General features: G+C 34.2%; 1 protein-coding gene across 50 annotated transcripts in view; it reads right to left on the bottom strand.

Moving 5' to 3' along the window:
• Window positions 1–23852, bottom strand: part of ADGRL2 (adhesion G protein-coupled receptor L2) — a 678326-nt gene that overhangs the window by 156007 nt on the left and 498467 nt on the right. For all 50 annotated transcript variants that reach the window (XM_078332297.1, XM_078332298.1, XM_078332318.1 and 47 more), the window contains one exon: window positions 593–765. In XM_078332297.1, the coding sequence (XP_078188423.1) occupies window positions 593–665 (73 nt within the window). In that variant the 5' untranslated portion in view covers window positions 666–765. The remainder of the gene's footprint in view (window positions 1–592; window positions 766–23852) is intronic.

The raw sequence follows: 23852 nt of genomic DNA, 5'->3' as shown, positions 1-23852 counted from the left end.
TTAATGCAATAGTGCTTAAGAAAAAATCCACATCTATTTTTAACTACAAGGAAATAGTTATATTTCTACAAATTTAACGTTATTATAAAGATTGTATATATACACGTGCAGATATATAGCTAAAGATACAGACAACATAAAAAAATGAACTCTTATTAAAAAGCAAGTTTTTGTAAAAGACTAAAAATTTTAATTTCGTTTTAGAATTATGCCCACACTTAAGCAAATAAAGATGTAACAAAAGATGAAAGAGTTTCCAGAAAATATCTTCCATTTTACTAAAATAAATGTAGTGAGTAAATGTAAAATGTATACCAAAACAGAGCTTTCATTTAGTTCCCTCAGAATTATTTAGAATGGTTACATTTCACAAATGTATGTAAAATATAAATTCATATATCTACCACTTTCTATACCGTATCTGTGTAATCAAAAAAACTCAACCACCTAATAAGGAATTCAATATTCAAAAAATCATTTTAACACCTATTTTTAAAATAATAAATGAATATTCTAGCTACTTCCATATAAAGAAGATTGTATAGCTCAAGTTCTCCTGGATTTAAAAAACAAAATTTAAGTTGGATCTTACCTTCTGTATTCGGTAAGAAGCTGATTACAATGATAAACCACAGACTTCGCATTCTGCAACCAGAAGACACCATTATTGATTCCTTTAAATATTTTCTTTGTATTCCTTAATGAATCTAGTTATAAATGCCCAGCTTCATCAAAACCAGCAGTCTGCATCATTGATCTTCATATCTGAAAAACAAACAAATCCATCATTTACTCTATGGTCTTTCTACATCACAAAAAGAAAAATGCAGAAATGACAATTATCTCTCTCTGTTCCTCCCTCCCTCTCCTGAGTATAAAACATATTTTGATTCTATATCCTATATGGAAGCTGCTCCTATATACTGGATATCTGAAGCTTACATTCTGAAAACAGTCAAAGCCCAAAAATGTTGACTGCCTTTTTGATAGTCAAATTACCAAAATTTGTACATGGCAAAATAATTCTATATACAAAGGGATTCTGAAAATGCCACATGCCTTAACACCAAATTGGATTCCTATTTCCCTTACTGCTAAGTATTCATAGCCCTTATGGATCTAGTTCTCCAAACTGGAGAATGTACAAAAACCTCAGGAGTGTGACTTAGTGTTTCTCAGCTCCTAAGATCACATGAGATCAGGTCATTTGCTGGGTTCTGTGCAACTGTTTTACTTCTTTCTAGGGTTGTGTGAAGAATCACAGCAAATATTGGGCTTATAATACACATAAAATGAAGGCATTTCCCAAATATATGTCCAGCCTCCTGATTTAGCCTCTGAGGGAAAAGAAATTACAAGCTTTGGCCGGGTGTGGTGGCTCATGCCTGTAATCCCAGCACTTTGGGAGGCTGAAGCAGGTGGATCACCTGAGGTCAGGAGTTTGAGAACAGCCTGGGAAATACGGTGAAACCCCATCTTGACTAAAAATACAAAATTAGCCAGGCATGGTGGCACATGCCTGTGATCCTAGCTGCTTGGGAGGCTGAGGCAGAAGAATCGCTTGAACCCAGGAGGCGGAGGTTGCAGTGAACCAAGATTGCACCATTGCACTCCAGCCTGGGCAACGAGAGCAAAACTCCATCTCAAAAAAAAAAAAAAAAAGAAATTAAACTTTTCTGTGAAAGGAACATCTTATGGTTCTCTTCATGTTTGCTTCCTATTTTTTTTTTCTAAGTAATATTCTTACCAAGTTTTCTACAGTCGTCCTTACCCTGCTGCAATGCAACTAAAAAGTTTTATAAAGTGCAATAGTGAGGAAATTCTTCCCTCCCTTTCTGAAGTTGTGTGTGTAACTCAATAAAACAACTCATTACATCATTTCGATGCTGTCACTAAAGCATGGAGAAAATTTAGAAAACAAAATTTTCCTGGTAACTTGAGTTCTTGCACATTATCTGACCTACTGTGCATTTACTACATGCTTCATGTAGCGTATCATATGAGATGCTATTAGCAGTACACTACATTCTACTATCAGTTCATTATAATGCAACCTGAATGGAAAAGCAGGCAGATGTTAAATGGTTTGAAACACTTACTGTTTATAAAGGTACTATCTTGCTTTACTAAGAATACAACAAAAATAATATAAGAAATTAATCTGAAATCATTCAGGCCCATAATTTCAGAGATGTAAATGCTTTCCTAAAGATCCATTTATGACCCAGTAGTAGCCCAAGTTTTAGCTCTCTCTCAAAGCACTGAAGACATGGGGGAGGGGGAGTATTGCGCCATTTAAGAACACACCTCAGATGCTTATCTGTCCAAAGAAAAAAACATACACAACAAAGGAAAACAAAAACTTCCTCAAAAAGAAGAATAATGTATCAAAAATTAATCTGATAGAGACATACGGCACACATCTCTGCAAAACTAGCTGGCTGGCTCTGTACATTTTTCACTCTGAGCTCCCACAGACTATTCAAAAGTAGCCAAAACCAAAAGTGAGCCTGTAATTTACAACTGCTATAGCAATGCTGCTGCCTTAAAACTCAAAAGTTATTCTATATAAAGCATTTTTAAAAGTCAGGTAATCTCATGGCTTGTCACATTCCAAAGGCCATCAGTGAACAATTTCTTATATCCGTGCAGTCTGTTCAATGATCTGATCAAGCAATCAGAATAATTTAAATGTGTAGATGATGTGCATTACTGCTACAAGTAAAATTAAGTCAGCCTTTGGACCGCTCTGGATTTCAAGCAAAGAATTTTTACTGTCAAGATTTTGTTGTAATAATGGGTACTTTGATTTCAATGAGCTGGTGCCTACAGGCTGCCTCCTCACATGCTCAACTCTTGCACACGTTTCCACTTTCTTAAAGTGATCCAAGATCAGTCTGTCTTCAGTCATCCGCTATTTAAAAGAGCCCTTGTTTGTGGGAAGAAAGAGGAAGGAAGAAATCAGGGACTGATGACTGCCTTGTAGGAAACAGCTGCCAAGATAGGAAAACCTCTGTTAGTGAAGGGAAAAAGGAGGAGGAAACCACACAATCAAGACCTCTATTGTGGTCTTTGGTCAGGACAGAATACCTCCTGAAAAATTTTATATACTTAAAAATCAAGTGTATTCTTAAGGTTTGAGAATGTGAAACACAATTTTAATTAAAAGTATACACCCTTATGAGACAGTGTAAGTGATTGTTTCTGATAGACAGAAACAGATTCTAGAAGATATAAAATCACGGCTTCTTTTATTAAAATAAAGCTTAAGTCAATCTGCCTGTGCAATGAATAACTGAAAAGAATATCAAATTTATTTTTATTATTCGACAACCTGTGCCCAATCACTTTTACATCAAATAAAATTATTTCCAAAAGCCCAAGCGTTCTGTGCAATTTGGAAACTAAGTCAAAAGATTTTACTGCTGTGATCCAAGTTTTAAACAACTTTCCATTAAACAAATGTTAATGAAAACTGAAATACCTAACAAACCATAATCAGCTAAGAATAGAACAAATAAATAATCAACTATGATGAAACTAATCCCTAGGAGAGATTCCTTCTAAATCATACTAGAGCCAAAGGACACTCACTGGCATAGATACAGCTAATACTTGTCCTGCAAATTCTGTAACTTTGCTCAATAACAGCATTTCACAAAGCAAACCAGAAACAAGTAACAAAACCAGAAAAGGGCTGTTAAATTTCCTTTCAACAAGCAAAAGATTAAATGATTTCCACATTAAAAACCTTCTTTCGGTTTTTTAAAAGCCTTTTTTCCAAGAACATCAAAGAGCTTAGGATGAAGTGGGGGAGGAACTGGGAGTGTAGAAGAGTACTCCATGATGAAGCTCCTGGTAATGCTTGCTATGTAACAGTTCATTTCTTAGTAAAAACAGACACTGCGTATTTCTACTTAAACTGTAAATGACTACGACTTTCAAAAATCCAAACCACTTCTAACATACAACCCACTCCCACCTCTGCTTTTTCCTTATCCTTCAAATAAGATTCAAACAATTTCTTCCTAATCTTGTTCCTATAAACCACAATTCATTGTCTACCAAACCTGTCATAATTTTTTTTTAGATCTAAGTATCCTATTACTCTGTCATGTAAAAAGTCAATTAATGCATCATTACTACCAAACCTTCCAAAGCTCAACAGTGACTTCCAGGAATATGCTTCAGCCGTGTATATCCCAACAGCCTTCAAGATCTTATACACTACTTGCAATGTACAGTCAGCTGTAGTCTTTCAGACAGTAACCTGCTTACATTTATTAGCTGCATTAAATGTCCCGTGCCTAAAACTGTCAGCAAAATTATTTAAAAGGACAACACCGCTAGCTAATTTTAAGTCACATATTTGTATTATATTACGTATTACATTACAAGGAAATCACATCTAGCCTTACTACATGATGAGGCTTATTTAGCAACTATAGAAAAAATAAAATGTTTACTGATAAACATCAGTGAAAGAAACAGAGTATAACATGTTTCCAGTTAATGAAGGCAAAAGAAAATTAAACTACTATTTTCTAAAACTGGTTAACTAACATTGATATTCTACTAGGAACAAAGCCATCATAAGGATTGCTATCTAAACCTTTATTTTTTATTTCTACTCATGGACAGTAGACTACTGCAAACACTGAATATTAAGTGCAAAACAATTATAAGCACAAAGAGAAAAGAAAAAGAAAAGCGTATGAGAACTACCAAAGTCACCCATCCTTGTTACGCACTAATGCTGTATAAAGTGAAACATTAATGTTTTGGGTTAGCCTAAATTCTATGCACTAAATATATGTCAACTCTAAATGAAAACTGAAGTTAGCTTTACAAAATCAGTCTCTGATCTTATTTGCATTATAAAATTATAATCATTATGAGACAGAATTTACTAACAAAAGCTACTTTTCTATATTTTACGAAGACAAACACAAAAAAAGATGATATAATCCAATACTGCCTTTTCATTTTCTATGAAAAGGCTTAGAAAATGAAAAATAAATCACAGTTTTATTTCACTTTAGCTGAACCTCAATCGGGTTATTCACTTTTCAGAAATATTTTATGTGTAACCTTTAAAGACTAGATTTCCCCTTCTTGACATAGAGAAAACATCATTACCCCTGGGAGGTTTCCTTCAGTAAGTCGGCTAAGTATAAACCCTTGCTATGGCTAATCAGAAAGGCTTTCTTAGAAGCTTCAGACATTCAGCATTCTTTGGGATTTGAGTTGATTTTCTTTCCTTCACAAGGATAAGGTTGGGGCTAGTAATACTAATGGAGATTTTAAAACCACATGGCCAACCACCAGTCACCACCCGCTTTCTCCATCTTCTTTCTGCAGGCACTGCTATCAAGTCTAGAGGGCTTTAATTAAACTATTTATACAAAAGTCTCCTTAATACTCATCATTGTTCTTACCCTTTAAAATTTCTTCATTGTGAAGAAATAAATTATCCTAAGAGAGGGCTTAGAGGAGGAGCAGAAAGAAGAGTTTAGGAATGCTCCTAGTAAATTTCATTTGCTATATGCTGTAATATCTAGGAGTCAAGCTGAACATGCAAAAGAGGCTTGTAGGGGACAATTTGAGATTCAGTCCAGGCAATCTGCCATTCTTTTCATCAAAATCCATCCAGTTGAAATAACAAATAGCTGTAATTTTCAAACTAATGTAGAGGACATTTTATAACTAAACATAAACTTGCAAATGAAGTTTCAAAAGAAAAAAAATGAAGCTAGATGCCCAGTTCAAAATATTAACTTATACACGTAAAAAGTTGACACTTTCCCACCAAAAATACATATATATATATTTATATATATATATACACACACACACATATAAATCTACTTGTTTAAAATACTTTGTATTTATTGTTAGAAAAAAAATTGTATCTACCACATAGAAGTTAGCTTTTCCCCCATTTGGGGGGAAAAAAAGTTATTTTTAAATGGCAGTCCTCTTCAATTTTAAAAAACATTGTATCGCTTCTGTTCTTTTCTTTTTCTTTTTGGGGTGGGGTGGAGTGGGGACAGAGTCTTGCAACCTCTGCCTCCAGGGTTCAAGCAGTTCTCCTGCCTCAGCCTCCTGAGCAGCTGGGATTACACGCACGCAACACCAAGCCTGGCTGACTTTTTGTGCATTTTTAGTAGAGATGGGGTTTCACCATGTTGGTCAGGTTGGTTTTGAGCTCCTGACTTTGTTATCTGCCTGCCTTAGTCTCCCAAAGCCTTAGTCTCCCAAAGTGCTGGGATTACAGGCATAAGCCACCGTGCCTGGCCTGAACTTTCTAATAGTCTTAGAGTCCTCAGGCAATTTTTTTTTAGCTGAATACAAATTACAAGTACTATGAATAGAAATATTTCCTGAGTGCCTACTATGTCTGAAATACTGTATCAGATACACTATCACTAATCCTTACCAAAAAAGCAAGATCAACATTATAAAGGTCAGAAATCTGAGGCTTAGAGAGGTAAAATAACTCTACTGAAATTACTCAGCTATTAAGTAGCACAGTTCAGATTCTAATCAAGGATAACTAGAAAGCCATTCGTTCTACTATTTACCAAATTATTCCTTCAACAAATATTTGCTGAGCACCTATTATTTGTTATGTACTGAGGAAAACAAGAAACAAAATTCCTCATCCACAGGGAGATTACACTGTAGTTTAAAAATAACTCGTCCTAATAAAAAGCTGTAACTGCCTTGCACATGGTTAGGCTCCCAAAAAATTACAGCTAAACTAGACAGATTAAAACTAAATAGTATGAATACTCTTTTATGTAATTTTCCCAGTAACCTTGAGAAATATGTATTATCTCCATTTTATTTTAAAAGCAGAAAACTTAACCTACTAAAGGATAGTAAGCACATAGAATGGCTGAGGAATAAGCCCATGTTCTAAAATCACTACTGTCATTAATTTTATTTACTCTTTTTTCCTTTAGAATAAAAAAGTGGATATAGAACAAAGTCACTTTGAGATATGAAAGTGAGGAAATACCAAAAGCATTTAATGAGTTGATTTTCAAAATGTTTACATGAGCAAAACTAACACCCCTTAGGTAATAATAGATAAATATTAACTTAATTTTTAGTATTTCCAGCTCAGCTACCTTAATTTTACTCATTTATATTACTCAAGTACCTAAATTATATGGTATAAATTAACTAACTAATCTAAACTGATAATCTTATCAATCAAATACTAGAGAAGTTGTTTATAGTAAGTCAAAAAATAAATATATAAGTATTTCCTCCAATATAACTAGCAATGCCTCTTTAGTCATGGAACAAATGTTTTAATGCTAACACCTACAAGATTATGGACTAATCATCATTCAGCAAATACGAAAGAAAAAAATTCAACGTGGCTCACTCATAAGATGGAATCTTATGTTTGGCTCACTGTACTGGATCCTTTGTTCATAAATCACCATTACTAGCCATTCCCTGAATCAATATTCAAATTCCCTCTTGGTCTATATATACAACCACTAAATGAAATAATAATGACCCAGGATGTGTCATATATTAGATCATCAATATCACCAATCAGAGGTTTCTTAGAGGTAATGAGGTAATCTGAGTAAAACATGTCAAATAATCTTAAAAATAAAAATGAAAAATTGACTGGGCATGGTGGCTCATGCCTGTTATCCCAGCACGTTGGGAAGCCAATGCAGGTGGATCACCTGAGGTCAGGAGTTTGAGATCAGCATGGCCAACGTGGAGAAACCCCACCTCTACTAAAATACAAAAAGTAGCCAGATGTGGTGGTGGGCACCTATAATCCTAGCTACTCAGGAGGCTGCTGAGGCAGGAGAATTGCTTGAACTTGGGAGGTGGAGGTTGCAGTGAGCCGGGATCACGCCACTGCACTCCAGCCTGGGCAAGAGAGCGAGACTCCATCTCAAAAAAGAAAAAAAAACATATATATATATATATTACACAAACACACACACACATAAACGAAAAATTAACTATAAAGAATACATAGTAAGAAGCTAAAGAAAGTTTTGTAAAGTATAGCACCCTGCCTTTGTAATCAATAAATGATACAATTCATTTGCAAACTATGTCAATAGTGTTATCTAAACTTAAATTTCTTGCTTTTAACATAAAGTATATCACATTAGCACTATAATTTTATTTGTGTCCATTCAAGTCAATGAATATCTACTGTGTACTTCCTAGACATTTTTAATTGATATCCAGTGCTAAAATGAGTATTATTCATTATTTTTTTTTACCTTATATATTCATTGGTCCTGTGTTAGGTTCCAAAGGTATTATAAAACATTGACATATAGGTGCCACCTTCAAGAAATTAATACTCTTCTGATAATTAAATACTTAAGAAAGTGACCAAGATCCAAAATATGCATTAAATAATAACTGAACCTCCCAAAACTTAATGGTAATAAATGTGATAAGAGAAGTAACAGCAGTTTCTGGATCTGCACTTCCTTGAGACATGTACCTAGATCAACAAGTTATCTTAATGAAGAGGGCAAGATGCAGATCAAGAACACACTATAGAATCGTGGCTCAACCTGCCCCTACGACAACTGAGATAATTCACAAGCATATAGGTCTCAAGTTCAGCAACTATACAAGGGTAGGAAAAGATTATAAATCTATGATTCCATCATTTTCCAATTTTCCCAATGATAAATTTATGGTCCTCATTCTACCTTAAGTAATATTAAGGGAGATATCTGGGGGCTTCTGAAATATGTTTAACCAAGGACTCGTCTCTTCTATCAATATAAGTCTTGACAATTATTCTAATTCATATCTTAAAAAGAAGCAACTGGGCCAGGCGTGGTGGCACACGCCTGTAATCCCAGCACTTTGGGAGACCAAGGCGGGTGGATCACGAGGTCAAGAGATCGAGACCATCCTGGTCAACATGGTGAAACCCCGTCTCTACTAAAAGTACAAAAAATTAGTTGGGCATGGTGGCGCGTGCCTGTTCCCAGCTACTCAGGAGGCTGAGGGAGGAGAATTGCCTGAATCCAAGAGGCAGAGGTTGCAGTGAGCCAAGATCGCGCCATTGCACTCCAGCCTGGGTAACAAGAGTGAAACTCCATCTCAAAAAAAAAAAAAAAAGCAGCAGCTGTTTCAGAAAATGTTTGTGAAACCTACTTACAGATTATTATATTGGCAAGCATAATATTCCCGAGACATTTAGCTCGCATATTTCATACTCTACCTTCCTGGGAAAACTACAGATAAGCCAAATTCAAAATGACACCAGAGATTTCTTCAAGAAAGAATGAGTTATTATGCCTTAGCTGGGGTTAGTCCCCATTACACCGTATGTTCCATACCGTTTGTATCTATGTCTACAAGTAAAATCAAAATAAAAGGATTTTCTTGAGTTGCAGAGAAAAGGAATATATCATTGTTTCTAAATGTTAACTTAATTAACGGTATTAAAGATAAAGCTAGAGTCTAACTGAATGAACAGAACAGATTTTTTTGGCTTCCCATGTTGGCCTGATAATCTGTGTTTGGTGTATTCCTCTAAGAATATTAGCAGATTTAGATGAGAAGGTAAAAAGAATATTCATGGACACAACTATTAAGAAACAGTAACAGACTGAGTCATTTTGAATGGTTGTTAAAAATTAAATAATTGAAAACCAAAACATCTTCCATTAAAAAATTAAAATTTATGTTTTAGTGCTTCTTAACTACTCAAACATGGAGTAGGAGAGGTATATGGTTTTAGAAAAGAGATTTTTCAACTTTAAAATATAATTTTATAACCTATTAAAATTTCAAATAACATTAAAGTAGTAATAAAGCAGTGATGTTTTTTTTTTTTTTTTTTTTTTTTTTTTTTTTTGCCAATCAGTTTGAGCTTATGAGGTTGCTCAGGTTAGCCTTGAACTGATGACCTCACCTTCGTGAGCGCCATGAGCTCCGGCGGGAGCCACCTTGGACCCCAGCAGTGATGTTTAATAAAAAAAGAAACATAGGTTATAAAAAGCAGAGAAACATGACTAGAAGATTGAATTACTTGCCAAGACTCCTTCATTGGTAACAGACTAATGGATTTTTGCAATATTTTCATGGCTTTAAACATGTTTCAAGTCAGAAAACTTTCAGGAAAAATATCACTGTTGCTATGCCACATATAAAGAAAAGCAAAAATCTGCTTAAAAGAAAAACTACCAATGATGATAAAAACTACCAATCTTCAAATCTTTAGAGCTTAAAGATTTATACTCCATTACATTTGTAATATTAGAACCAAGATTTTATGTAGGCTGATACTATAGATATCAGATCAGAAGTTAGGTAACTTTCTATGGAGAACCAGACAGTAAATATTTTAGGCTTTAAGGGTGATATGGTCTGTGCCACTACACGTCAGCCACTGCAGTGTGAAAGGTGCTACAAACAATGCATACCCAAATGACAATAGCTGTGTGCCAGTAAAACTTTACTTACAAAAGAGATGGCTAGCCATAGTTTGCCAACCCGTTATAGATGAACAATCCAAAGACCAAGATAATTGGATGCAGTTCAGTCAAATAATGAACTAGTAACTATTCATGACTACCAAAAGGTAAATTAACCATACCAGAATGAGGAAAATAAAGTAACATTATTTACTGATCCAAAAAAATCAGTGTTTCAGGCCAGGTGCAGTGGCTCACACCTGTAATCCCAGCACTTTGGGAGTCCGAGGCCAGTGGATTAGCTGAGTTCAAGAGTTTGAAACCAGCCTGGACAACATGGTGATACCCCATTTCTATTAAAAATGCAAAAATTAGCCAGGCATGGTGGCACCACCTGTAATCCCAGCTACCCTGGAGGTTGACGCACGAGGATTGCTTGAACCAAGAAGGCTGAGGGTGCAGTGAGCCAAGATCACACCATTGCAATCCAGCCCCAGTGATAAAGAGACACTCTATCTCAAAAAAAGAAAAAGTTAGTGTTTTAAGTGTGTGTAATAGAGCCATATGTACAGCTTAGAGTGTTTGGGGAGAAATTCTAGAAAAGAAAACAAAGGACATTACCACAGTAACTTATCTTACCTCTTTGTTTGGCACGTGGGTATATAAAACCAATCAAAATAGTAAGTAATGGGAGAATGAAAAGTAATGAGGTTTGGACAAGAACCCTGAGGTATTCTTCCATTAGTATGATGGTTTCAAATAGCTGCTGGTGAAAGTGGCTTCAAACTCTTGAAATTTCTGTCACTATAGCTGCTCACGCATATGAAATATTGGATATATCCCAAATCCACATTACATTCAACAAGAAAATGCTAAATTCTAATTTGCTATGTTTCTTATATAAAGCTAAAAGTTCTACAAGGCCAAAATCACCAATCTTATTCCAAATAATTATGAAGTTACAATAAATGCAAACATTTATTTGAAACATATTTTTAGGGCTTTCCAATTCCCTATATTTGGACTCCCCTCAATGAATATACCTTGATGGCTATTATTACATTAAATATTTTTATTTTTCATAAATCTACTGTTCCTTAAAATTTAAGTCAAACTATAGCATATCGTTCGTAAAAGTAACATTTGTAACCTACAATTAATAGGTATCACATTGAAATAATCAAGGCTAAATTTTTCTATCAACATTATATATATAAGACAAAAGGGTGGAGAAGGTTACAAATTTTTAATAAGAACTTATATTATGGTAGTAATAATCTAGGTGTTTTACTGGAAGTGAAGTGGATTACTGTAAGTGAAATTTTAAAAATGTCCTTTCCATTTTACAGATAACACAAAATGACTTTTTTTCATGTCCCTAGCGATAAGGATAAATTTGCCACACATTTAAATACTGCCTTCACCCTCCCCATCCTGGCTCATGAATTAATAATTCAGTGACATTAATACAAGAAGACAAATGATAAAAAGGTTAAGGCACACGGACCAACCATACACACATACTTCTTTTAGCACAGTTAATACTTCTCTGCCAAATTATAGCTAAAACTTTTTAAGTTTTCAACAGCGTTTTTACAATCTAAGTTGCAGCTTATGCACACACAATTTCACACAATCCAGGCTTAATAAATCCCCTGCTGGTACCAAACAATCATTCTGAGGGATTAAAGTGCAACATCTGTTAACATTAACAATGTTTTATATAGTCATATGTATTAAAGAAGCCTCTACTCCATTATTAGTCTCCTGAAAAACCTTCTAGACCAATATACTAATTTAGCATGAATTATACATATATCCTTCAATTGCTAACTTACAATAACAAAGAAATACATTAGTGTGAAATGGTAAAAGAAAAAAATCACATCTACTATGAAATAACGGATTTTCTTTATGCCAAGCTCACTAAATATATATATGTACATGTGTGCATGGATACACACACAGACAAAATTAGCCCAGTCTTGAGTAGTTTTTAAAACCAAAAATCCTCTAGAGCATTATTCATCTTAAGTCTGGGTAAAATACAGCTCTGTCAATACAAAAGTTACTTCATTTTAAAGTGGTACACATTCACTGTTCTATTGATTCTTACCCTGAAATATCTTAATCCTCTTCCCATTGCTTTCAATCCCTCCGTTCTAACATTTTTCTTTCTGAACATCTGCAAAAATCTCAAAGCTGATTTCTCACCCTCCCTCCATCCTGCCAGCCTCCAGTAATCTCCCTAATTTCACTCTAAACCATAAAAATGTGTACAACTGAAACAAATTCTAAAAATAATTTTATATGTAAGAACACACTTGCGGTTGTGATCTGATAAAGGTTGATCTAACAAACGTTTTTAAAATTTCTCCAAAAGTAGATATATTATTTCACCCTAACTTGGCACAACAAATCTAGTTTTTGTTTTTGTTTTAGAGACAGTGTCTTGCTCTGTTGCTCAGCTAGAGTGAAGTGGCATGATCACAGTTCAACAGCTCATGATCATACTTTAAACTCTTAAACTCAAGCAATCCTCCCACATCAGCCTCCTGAGTGCGGACCACAGACATACCCACTACAAAAAATAATTTTTATTTATTAATGTATTTTTTATTTTTAGTATTTCATAGAAACAGGACTCTAAGTTGTCTAGGCTTGTCTTGAACTCCTGATCTCAAGTTATCCTCCTGCGTTGGCCTCCCAAACTGCTGGTATTACAGGCATGAGCCACTATGCCCAGCCCTATTGCATCTATTTGAACAACAGGAAAGTTGCAACTGGGGGCCTGGAATCAAAGGGGAATGGTGACTGAAAACCTAAAAGACACAGAAAGAAAGAGGAGAATTAAAAAGCTAAACTAGAAATAGATCCCAAACAGATAAAATTTCAAAAATATTTAATTCAGCCCTCTGTTCCTGTCAAACTTACTTGCTCAGTATTTCTAAATATACCTCTGAAACTGACTTTCACTCAAGATTTTTTATTCACATAAAGTATCTCTCTCTTCTCCACCTAATAAACTTCAAAATAAACGATACAATTTAACAACCACCTGTGCCATAAAGTCAACCTTACTGCCTCAAACTGAAAAAAACCTCTTCCTCTCTAGATTCTTTTTTTTTTTTTTTGAGACCGAGTTTCACTCTTGTTACCCAGGCTAGAGTGCAATGGCGCGATCTCGGCTCACCGCAACCTCCTGGGTTCAGGCAATTCTCCTGCCTCAGCCTCCTGAGTAGCTGGGATTACAGGCACGTGCCACCATGCCCAGCTAATTTTTTGTATCTTTAGTAGAGACGGGGTTTTACCATGTTGAACAAGATGGTCTCGATCTCTTGACCTTGTGATCCACCCGCCTTGGCCTCCCAAAGTGCTGGGATTACAGGCTTGAGCCACCGCGCCCGGCCCTCCTCTCTAGATTCTTACCGCCATTACCTGTTATCATTTGTACAGTAGTTGCTATTGAGTTATCCTGAGTCCTCTTCAATTAAGTTTTTAAGTTAGCTTTAAAATGTCTTTTGCAGCTAGGCACAGAGGCACAGTGGTTCATGCCTATAAATCCCAGCACTTTGAGGGGGCAAGGGCAGGAGAATGGCTTGAGCCCAGGAGTTCAAGTCCAGCCTGGGCAATAAAGGGACACCTCCATCTCTACAAAAAATTAAAAAATTAGCCAGGCACAATGATATGTGCTGTAGCTCCAGCTACTCAGGAAGCTGAGGTGGAAGGATTGCCTGAACCCAGGAGTTCCAGGCTACAGTGAACTATAATCAGGCCACTGCACTCCAGCCTGGCCAACAGAAAGACCTTATCTATAAATAAATTTAAAAAAGAAAAAAAGAAAATGTGGTACAGCCCAGGTGCTGTGGCTCACTCCTGTAACCCTAACACTTTGGGAGGCAGGTGGATAGGTTGAGCCCAGACATTAGAGGCCAGTCTGAGAAACATAGTAAAACCCTGACTCTACAAAAAAATACAAATAATAGCTTGGCTTGGTGGTGCATGCTTGCAGATCCAGCTACCCGGGAGGCTGACTCCAGCCTGGGCAACAGAGAGAAAAGACCTTGCCTAGTCTTTTGTAGACATTTTCTTTTTGCATTTTATTTTTATTATACTTAAAGTTGTGGGGTACATTTGCAGATCGTGCAGGATTTGAAATTTACTATGTTTATCTTGCTTCAAAAAATCTCTTCGAACCGAGCCTAAAACATTTCTTGGGTACATACTTTGTTCAAGGCACTGAGGCTGGCACTGCAAGCAATACAGCGATTCAGAAGATACAGAAATAAGACAAGTGCACATATAATGTCACAATTTACTTAATATAATGAAGAGAGTAAGTGTTCCTTATGGAGGATGACTTTTGCTTATCATTTTAATTGTGATTTTGATGACTAGCACAATATCCTGGTGATTAATAAATATATCAAATATACTAACAAACTTTCTGGAAAATATTTAAATTTTTGACAGATTTCTTTTTTGGCGAATATATCTAAACTTGAGAATGACCATCCTTTGTTTACTTCCCGGTTTTCTTTTTTAAATGTTATTTAATTTGTTTTTATGTTCTTGGGTCATAGAAGCTTACTCTCACTTCTATACCCTTCTTGGTAGAGTTATACTATTCCTTCTGCCTGGAATCTCTCCTCTGCCACTAGTGTCTTGGCTAACTGCTATTCCTTTTCCAAGACTCAGTTTGGGTCCATCTGTTGACTATCTAACTGACTGCTTCCCTAAACTCCCACCACATATCAGGGGTACAGTGCCATTTCTGTCCACAGTACAGAGTGCTCATCTCTGTCACAAAGTATCTGAAATATCATTTTCAAAAGATGGTAAGCTAACTGAACACAGAACTCATGGCTTTCGCGTCACAGTGAGTGTTACCTTACCAGTGAGTATACCCATGCATAACACCTGGCAAAGAGCTAGCATATGATAAATGTTTTGACAATAAGAAACATAGGAGAAAGGGATGAATGGAGGAGGAAAGGAGGAAGAAAGACAGAGAGAGAGAGGGAGGGAGAGAGGGAGGAAGAGAGGGAGGCAGGGAGGCAGGGAGAGAGGGAACTGAATTATGGCAAGTAATATGAATAGCTGAAAGGATAAAGAAAAGTATTTGGAATTCAGAAACCCATGTATGAAATAGAATTTTTTAAAACTGGAAACTTTCATCTTTGCTCGTTGGTATAAGAAAGTTGAAATTTTTTTTAAGAACTGGAAACTCACTCAGAGACCTCCTAAATAGAGATTTTCAAGGTTTTTCTCTATGCAGGACTATGTTTTAAATTCTTAATTGAACATTAAAGAGTGACAATTTATAAGGCAGAAAACAAAATGACTATTTCTTCCAAAAGTTTAATTTAACACTGTGTGACATACAGTATCTTATCATTTTCATCATCAAACCCCTCAAGAAAGTGTTTTTAAAATCAGTCTCCTCATTATAAAAATGAAGAAATAGAACGGTCCATCATTACTGCGGAAACAAAAGCTGCAACTCAGGCCCAAACTCCAGTAGAGTAAATCCTCCATGAAGTTGTCTTTAAAATACTTAGAAATTTAATAGTATCTACAAAAACAATTTATAATAATTTCACACTTATTTTAAAATCTGAAATTAAATGAAACTATTTATACTAAATATACTTGATAATTTTGCTTTTAAATAAAAACTGGGTTAGCAAGTGTGGTGGCGCAAGCCTACAGCCCTAGATACTTGAGATTGTGAGGCAGGAGGGCAGCTTGAGCCTAGGAGTCTGAGGCTGCAGGGAGCTATGACTGTGCCACTGCACTACAGCCTCGATGACAGAGCAAGACTCCATATTAAAAAAAAAAGTAAAAATAAATAAAATTAAAAATAAAACCCAGGGATTATAAAATGTACAAATTGGACATTTTCAAAGTATGCTAAAAATATCAGACAATTTTTCTTACACAATTTTTTGACAAGGTAGCCCTCCACATCCACACATTTCCCTGGCAATATTTTGAACTTGAGAAAACATTGTTCCCCAGCAATATCCTATTAATAGTGATTTTCTTCTTTTATCACCTTTCAAAACAAAGAATGTAACAAAATAAATCCACATTTTTTTTTTCTTCTCCAAAATTGCAAAACAGACAACAGCACTCCAGTTCAACAGCCAATTGTGGGCTAACTCACTCACCTCTGTATGAAAAACCAGTAAATTCCACACCGGGAATTAAACTTCAGCCATACTTTGCACACACACACACACAAAGGATCTGATAGTGCCTATAATATACACAGCATTGTAGATTATTTCTTTTTAGTGTTGCTGATTTACAGAGGTTACTGAAAAAACCTGGCAACTTTGAAATCCTAACTTTCCACTATTCCTCAGATCAGCATATGCAACTTAAAAGGACTTTACAAATCAGACAATACTGACAATAAATCTAAGCAACTCATTTACAGAAAGATAGATCTGCATATTATACTAACTGTGAAATTTAATATGCTTTAATAATTAGACTGTGTAAATAGTATAATATATATTTGTTTGGTAAGATGCACTTCTCATGTAATACTCCACAAACTAAATAAAAGAAATTGTTCTGGCATTTCACTAAATTAAAATCTTGAAACCCTACAGCTTGAATGTAAGAATTTAGAATTTATTTCCACTTTAAATTAGACAATAGTTATTATTCAGTTTCATATAATGCAATTTATGGTAGTCTTCTGCTATGAATGCAAAAACACAATGATATTTTAATCAGATTTTAATATAAGTCGCCAGAAGACATTTTGGAAGGCAGAAAACCAGCACACCCCTACCCTGCCAAACAACTGTCATTTTGCCATTAAAATATAAACATAATTCACCTGTAACATGTAATTATCCACTATCCCTGCATATCAGAAAATGTTGCTAATGCTAAAAATTTGGGCCACCTTTGCTAAAAATGTATACAAAATATTAAATGCTATTGCTTCACTTAGGTTGCTAAGTAACTAGATGTTTACACAGCCTGATAACAGTTTCATGGATTTCTTAAAAAAATTGTCAAAACTTTCTTTACATATTTTGTCTTATAAACATTAAAAATGTCTCTTTTAGGATGTCATATTTTTAGTTTCCTTAACTAGTTAAATAAAATTCACAACTACAGTATCGACAACCATATTTAATTAACTTCCCTTTATTTCATGCTGATTACCTTATGCATAGCTATGTCTTCGGCATGACTGATCCTTTCATAAAAAAGAAGCAAGCCATCACACACCAGGACAGTTCTGACAAGGATCCTCAACTGACTTCCTTTTAAACCTGTTAATACATGGGCGGGTCCTAATGCTTGGGATGATTTGGGGGCAGGGATTTTAGACCACGGAGAACTACAAGAAAGATTCCTACTTCGATGTTTTCTGTGTAGTTAGTTGGTCAGGCGTCAGAATATAAAAGTAAAGCAAAAAAACAAAACAAAAACTATTAATCTTTTTTACATAATTGCCCAGTAAATGTGTAAGCAAAAAGTACTGATTTCTTTTCATATAGACAGATCAACATCGACACTTCCTGTTTTCAATATCAGAACATCAATTTTGATTTTTAAAAAAACAGCTCAATCACAATTTATCATCTAGGCAGCAACAATAACAAAAAATTCTGTAATTAAAAACATAGAAAATCTTGAGCAGTACTGAAAAAGAATCTTCCCCCCAAAAAAATGAGAGAAAAAAAATCTGAAGAGTGAAAATGGATGCCAAAAGACATGGGCCACTTATTCAGATTTAACTTACAACAATAATGACAATAATAAGCATTTACTGAGAGCTTTCCATGTATGAAGCTTTATTAAGCACTGTAACTGCATCATAAAAATTTTCTCTATTATATGGAAGCAAGAATACTTTTGGATTAGGGCAGACAAATCAGTATTATAACACTTTAATTATAACTTTTATCATTCTTATATCCATGCAAGGAATCTATAGCTGGTTAGGTTCCAAAAAATTTATTGTGATCTTCATTATCATCGATGATAACCATTTATTCAAAAAAATATACTGAGAGCCTACTCTTAAGTTAATCACTGATGGATAGGTGCTGATAGATGCTTTGGGTTGTTTTTCAGGATTGGCACCCATAATTAACATGACACAAAGGATCAGCTATAAAACAAAAACTATTGCTGGGTGTGAAGAGCTGAAAAGCTATTGGGGAAATTATTGTTACTCTTTTAAAGAACAAGATGAAGCAGGGAAATTTCCCCACGTACCAATAAAATAAATATATAATATTAGAAGTTCATGGTAACAAAAGAGAAAGCTGCAGTGAAGATAAATTGCAATAAATTTTTTTAAATCTTCAAGGAAATAGATTTCCCTAAGCTTTCTGAAAAGGGGCAGGCTGGTATCTAAGGAAACCAAAGAGTATCAAATTACTTGTTTAAAGAGCTGTTAAGAATGTTACTAAAATGGCCCTGAACTATGAAGAATATCTCAACAGGTCTAATAATGACAAAAGTATTCTTTAGCAAAATAAAGATGTCTAACCAAATTATAATAGCTGACTTTTATACAGTCTTGATTACCTAGTAGAAATCTCATCTCAAATACAAATAAACCAAAAACCTAGATCTCCTAAGTATCACTTAAAACTTATACAGGTATACACTTGAACATTTTAAAACTTTTATAAGAAAGAAAAATTGTATTTTTTTTTACAAATACCACATTTTAGAATATACATATCAACTTAAAGCATCAATTTTCTCAGCAGCTCATACTCTTTGGACTTTTAACACATGAATCTCAAAGTATCATCAGAAAAATGGGCTCATTCCTTCTTCCTTCCTCTCAGGCAGGCTAATGGATACACAAGACTCGGCCAGAAACTTGGTTCTAGGCTTTGATTCTTAGTTCCTCCTCTACCTCACATTCCATCAAATGCCAAATTCTATCCCACCATTACAAAACTTCTCATATCTCTCTATTGCCATAGCCTCTCACCAAGGACTGTAGTCCACAGTGTCTAATTAAGTTTCTATTTACTTCATTAGTTCCCCAATCTAATTCACTGGCTTCACCACCTTGAACGCTACCAAATAAGTATAACATGTTCTCAATTGAAAATGTCAACATTTTATGGCCCACAAGAGAATCTTAACAGAGCAGGCTGTTCATAATCATGTCCCAAACTAACATACCAGTTTCATCTCCTACTTTCTATGCATTTCACATTCCCCCTAAGGCACTACACATTTTTATCTTTGTTTTCCTGTGACTTTACATCTGTACTTCTCTCCTCAAAAAAAGACCATATCTTGCAATCCTCCTCTGCCTTCAGGTCTAAATAAATGGTGTCTCCTTTTCCCTATCATTCATTTTGAATTTACTCTACCTACCCTATATTTTTACAACCTTCTCTCTGCACTTCATTTTGGCATATTATAGTATGCCTTTTATAATTATCTGTGCAAATATCTATTTCTCTCATGAACCTAATGAGAATAGTCCTTGCATAAAAGTATAGTTTTCTAGGCATGGCCTTAATAAATGACTGTTGATCTAAACAAAATGAACAGAATTAAAGCCCTGAAGTAATGTTAAGGTAAATGTAATATGCTTATAAAGTGGAATCATTCTTGGAAAGGATAAAATACAGTCAGCATTTCAAAATACAGCCTTTAAGACCAATGTAAGCAAATGTGTATTTTTGGTCTGGTAATTTTGGCAAACTCAGCACCAGAAGTTATGCCAAATTTTTAAAACCACATGTGCTGCCACAATAACCTCTGTGGCATTGTAGGAAACCAAAAATAACATCTTGAATGTAAAATCCAAGACATTATAAACACTGTGAATTATTAAATACAAGCCCTTACCTATAAGGAAATAGCTGCACTGAACTACACAAGTATAACATACTTTAAGAGATTGTACCCAGATATGAAATATCCGATTTTCCTAAGGATAATTTGATTGTGATTTTTATTTTAATTGGACTCTCAAAGGATTCTTCTTTTTCTTAAAGTCTGTTGCCCAGGCTAGAATGTAGTAGCAAGCTCACTGCAGCCTCGTACTCCTGGGCTCAAGCAATCCTCCCACTTCAGCCTCCTGAGTGACTGGGACTATAGGCACTACAGGTGTGCACCACCCCACTGGCTATTTTTTTTTTTTTTTGGTAGAAACGGGTCTTCTTGCTATGTTGCCCAGGCTGGTCTCAAACTTGTGGCGTCAAGTTATCCTACCACTTCATCCTCTAAAGCGCTGGAATTACAAGCATGAGATACTGCACCTGGCCAAAAAAATCACTCACATAGCAAGAATTCCCTAGTGCTGTGCATCTTAATAAAATAATAAACTGGGAGTGAGAGGTAGATAAAGGTAAAGATTGAATCATTCTGGCTTTGTAGTATCTTGTGGCCTTGGGAAAACTATAAATGCACAACACAGAATGGTAACAAGGCTGCCAAAAATCAAGATTTTACTCACTCAAATTTAACTTTATGATCTTTATTAAACCCTACAAATAAAATGTTGATTAAAGGAATATTAGATTAATATAGTCCTGAATTACAAGGACTGAAACATCCGCCTTTCAGCTAAACAGCCAAATACATAATTAGATATTTGTACTATATTTGTAAAGACAAATTTATCATTTTTATCTTCAGAATTGAGAACAATTTTCAATTTTTTAAAAAACTGTTATTATTTATATATGCTAACCAAAAGCTGCACTGTTCTAGATTTATTACCAAATTCATGATCTGTTGTGCTGATGAAGACTCAATAAAACTCAAATTCATAGAAAGGAAGCTACTAAAGATAAGACTTAGTTTCTGATTTCCACTGAATTTTTATATTTTTCAATCTACTCATAAATCTTACCTCCCCCCTGAAAAATGGAATGGAAGACCCACCTTTAAAGCTGTTTCTATGCAATCATTTCAAAAAAATTTGACCAGAATTTGACATTTAAATTTTACCAATTTTGATTGTATGCTGCAATGATGAAGAATACTTGGACATACAGAACAGAAAAACAGACACTGGAGACTACAAAAGGTAGGAGGAGTGTGGGAGAAGTGTGAGGGCCAAAATTACTTAGCGGGTATAATGTTCATATTTGGACGACATATACACTACTATCAAATACATGCATGTAAAAAAATCTGTGCTTGTGCTTGTATCCCCTAAATATATTTTTTAGAAAAACAAAAGCCCCCCAAAATTAAGAATTAAACATTCATAAAAGACCATTAACAAAATAATAGAAGAAAATGTTGAAGCTTTAATAAGTGCTTGGCAATACTGAATACTGAAGCTTCTTAAGTACTTGGTAAAGCACATGTAATAAAGTTTTATTTTCTAGATTGCATAAAAGTAGGGAAGCATTAAAAGATCACTTGTATGTTATAATAAATGATAATCCAACAAAACATTAAAACAATCTTTTAAAAGAGTTGAATAATGTCAAACATGAAGGTACAGTAAATACCTTTTTAACTATGGAGGGCTTAAATATACATTAAGCCACATGAAAACACTCCAAAGAACATCACCATATGATAATTCCACATTAAATAAAAAAGCTATACATTGTACTAATTACTAAATGTATATCCTGGTTCTCTTTGGTAGGTCAAATAGTTTTACGTGATGAGTAGTGAAAAATGTTTTTTAAAAAAGGAAAAGGACCTCAACCATCAATTCAGAAAATAATATCAAACTATTAAAACGTCTGAAGAAAATATTCTATAAGAGGAAATATTAAAAGTATTGAAGCAATATGCAAAACACTGAAAAGGTCATCTTAAGAACAGTGCAAAAATGTCTAGTAATATCATCAATTGTATAAACATCTGATAACATGAATTTTTTACATACATAAGAGATTATAGCGATTTATTCTTTAAAAATAGATAAAATCAACTTTAATAAAATAAGCTAACATATCAAAGTTATATTTTTATTTTCAATTAAAAGTTAACATTGTGGTGAATTAACTGCAACCCTGATATGCTCCCCTTGATTTTCACAGAATTAAGAAGCACTAAAGAGAATGAGGTCATTAGTGTATGTAATCTACAAGTTTCTCAATATTTTTAAAATACTTAAGTGATGATTATCCTACAAGATATTCAATTTAGTATTGTTCTAAGAGATCATTCTTAATTCCCTAATTTTTTGAAAATACTCTTAAACTTATTAAAAATCAATCCCAAATGTGTTTGAGAAATGCAACTCCAGAAAATGTGAATTCTAAGATACTTATGCTTCATTATTGGATGTTTAAATCATGTAATATTAACTGAATAATCACTGTAATCATTGTTTTAAATCTATTCTCATTTTAAGAAACCAATGACAGATTTCCAGGCTAAAATGTCAGAGGACTTGGGTACTTCTTATTAGTAACACAGTACAAGAAAATTAGTAAAAAAAACACATAGGAGGTATGAGGGAGTGACTACAATATTAAAAGAGGTAAAGTATAAAGGTTATGTTTGAGCATCAAGATCATTATAATTTTAAGTCACCCTGTTTGTACAAATTGTCACCATAATTCCATAAGATATTTCAAGTACTTATAATCCTAATAAGGACTCTGATGAGAATACACCCTGAATTCTTATAGAGAATACAATGATAGAAAAGTGCTTTTGGAATGTATTCTTGAATACCTTACTGTTTTGTATCTGTTATCTGAATCTCATACAGCAAAGAGATAAAGATTTTCTTGAGGTGAAATTCAAATACTTTCAAAAGTACAGGTTTTGCTGCATTAGCCAAAGCTATTGTGGACCACTAACTACTACTAAGAGATAACACAGAATGATGCTCTGTCAAATAGTAAAATGTTGGCTAAGTCTTTTCCTTGAACATAGCTAACTTTTTAGTTAAGCCCTCTAACATGAGTATTAACAACTACCTTTCTCCTTTGACTTTATTTGGTCAGAATAACAATGCCTTTTGAATCAACAATTGATTTAAAGAGCACTAAAAACTAATGAATCTTTTAAACTGTGACATAAAAACTGTGATTAAATAACTTTAACTAATGGGATTTTTCCCTTCTTAAACATGCATCTCAAAAAAAGGTAGTTTTAGCAATCATATTCCTATTAAAATGTGTAACACACAAATATTAGAAACAAAGTTACCCATGAGTAGAAAGCATCAGTATTTTTGTTCTAAATTTTAGGTGTTTCCCTAGATGTTGTATTTATTTTTATACAAAAGTAATGCTATTGTATTTAAAGTTCTGAAGAAAATGTATAAAGTTTTATAATTTTTTCTCATTTTAAAATAACAAATTTGATATTCTAAGATGTTAACATTTTCTCTTTAATGTATCTTTGTATTTGCAACATTATGTGAACACCACAAAATCTACTACATAAAGTGTTGATAACAAAAAGTATTCTTTTCAT

Source organism: Callithrix jacchus, chromosome 7 (assembly GCF_049354715.1).
Source record: "Callithrix jacchus isolate 240 chromosome 7, calJac240_pri, whole genome shotgun sequence".
NCBI lineage: Eukaryota > Metazoa > Chordata > Mammalia > Primates > Cebidae > Callithrix > Callithrix jacchus.
This window is presented reverse-complemented; position numbering and strand designations above follow the sequence as displayed.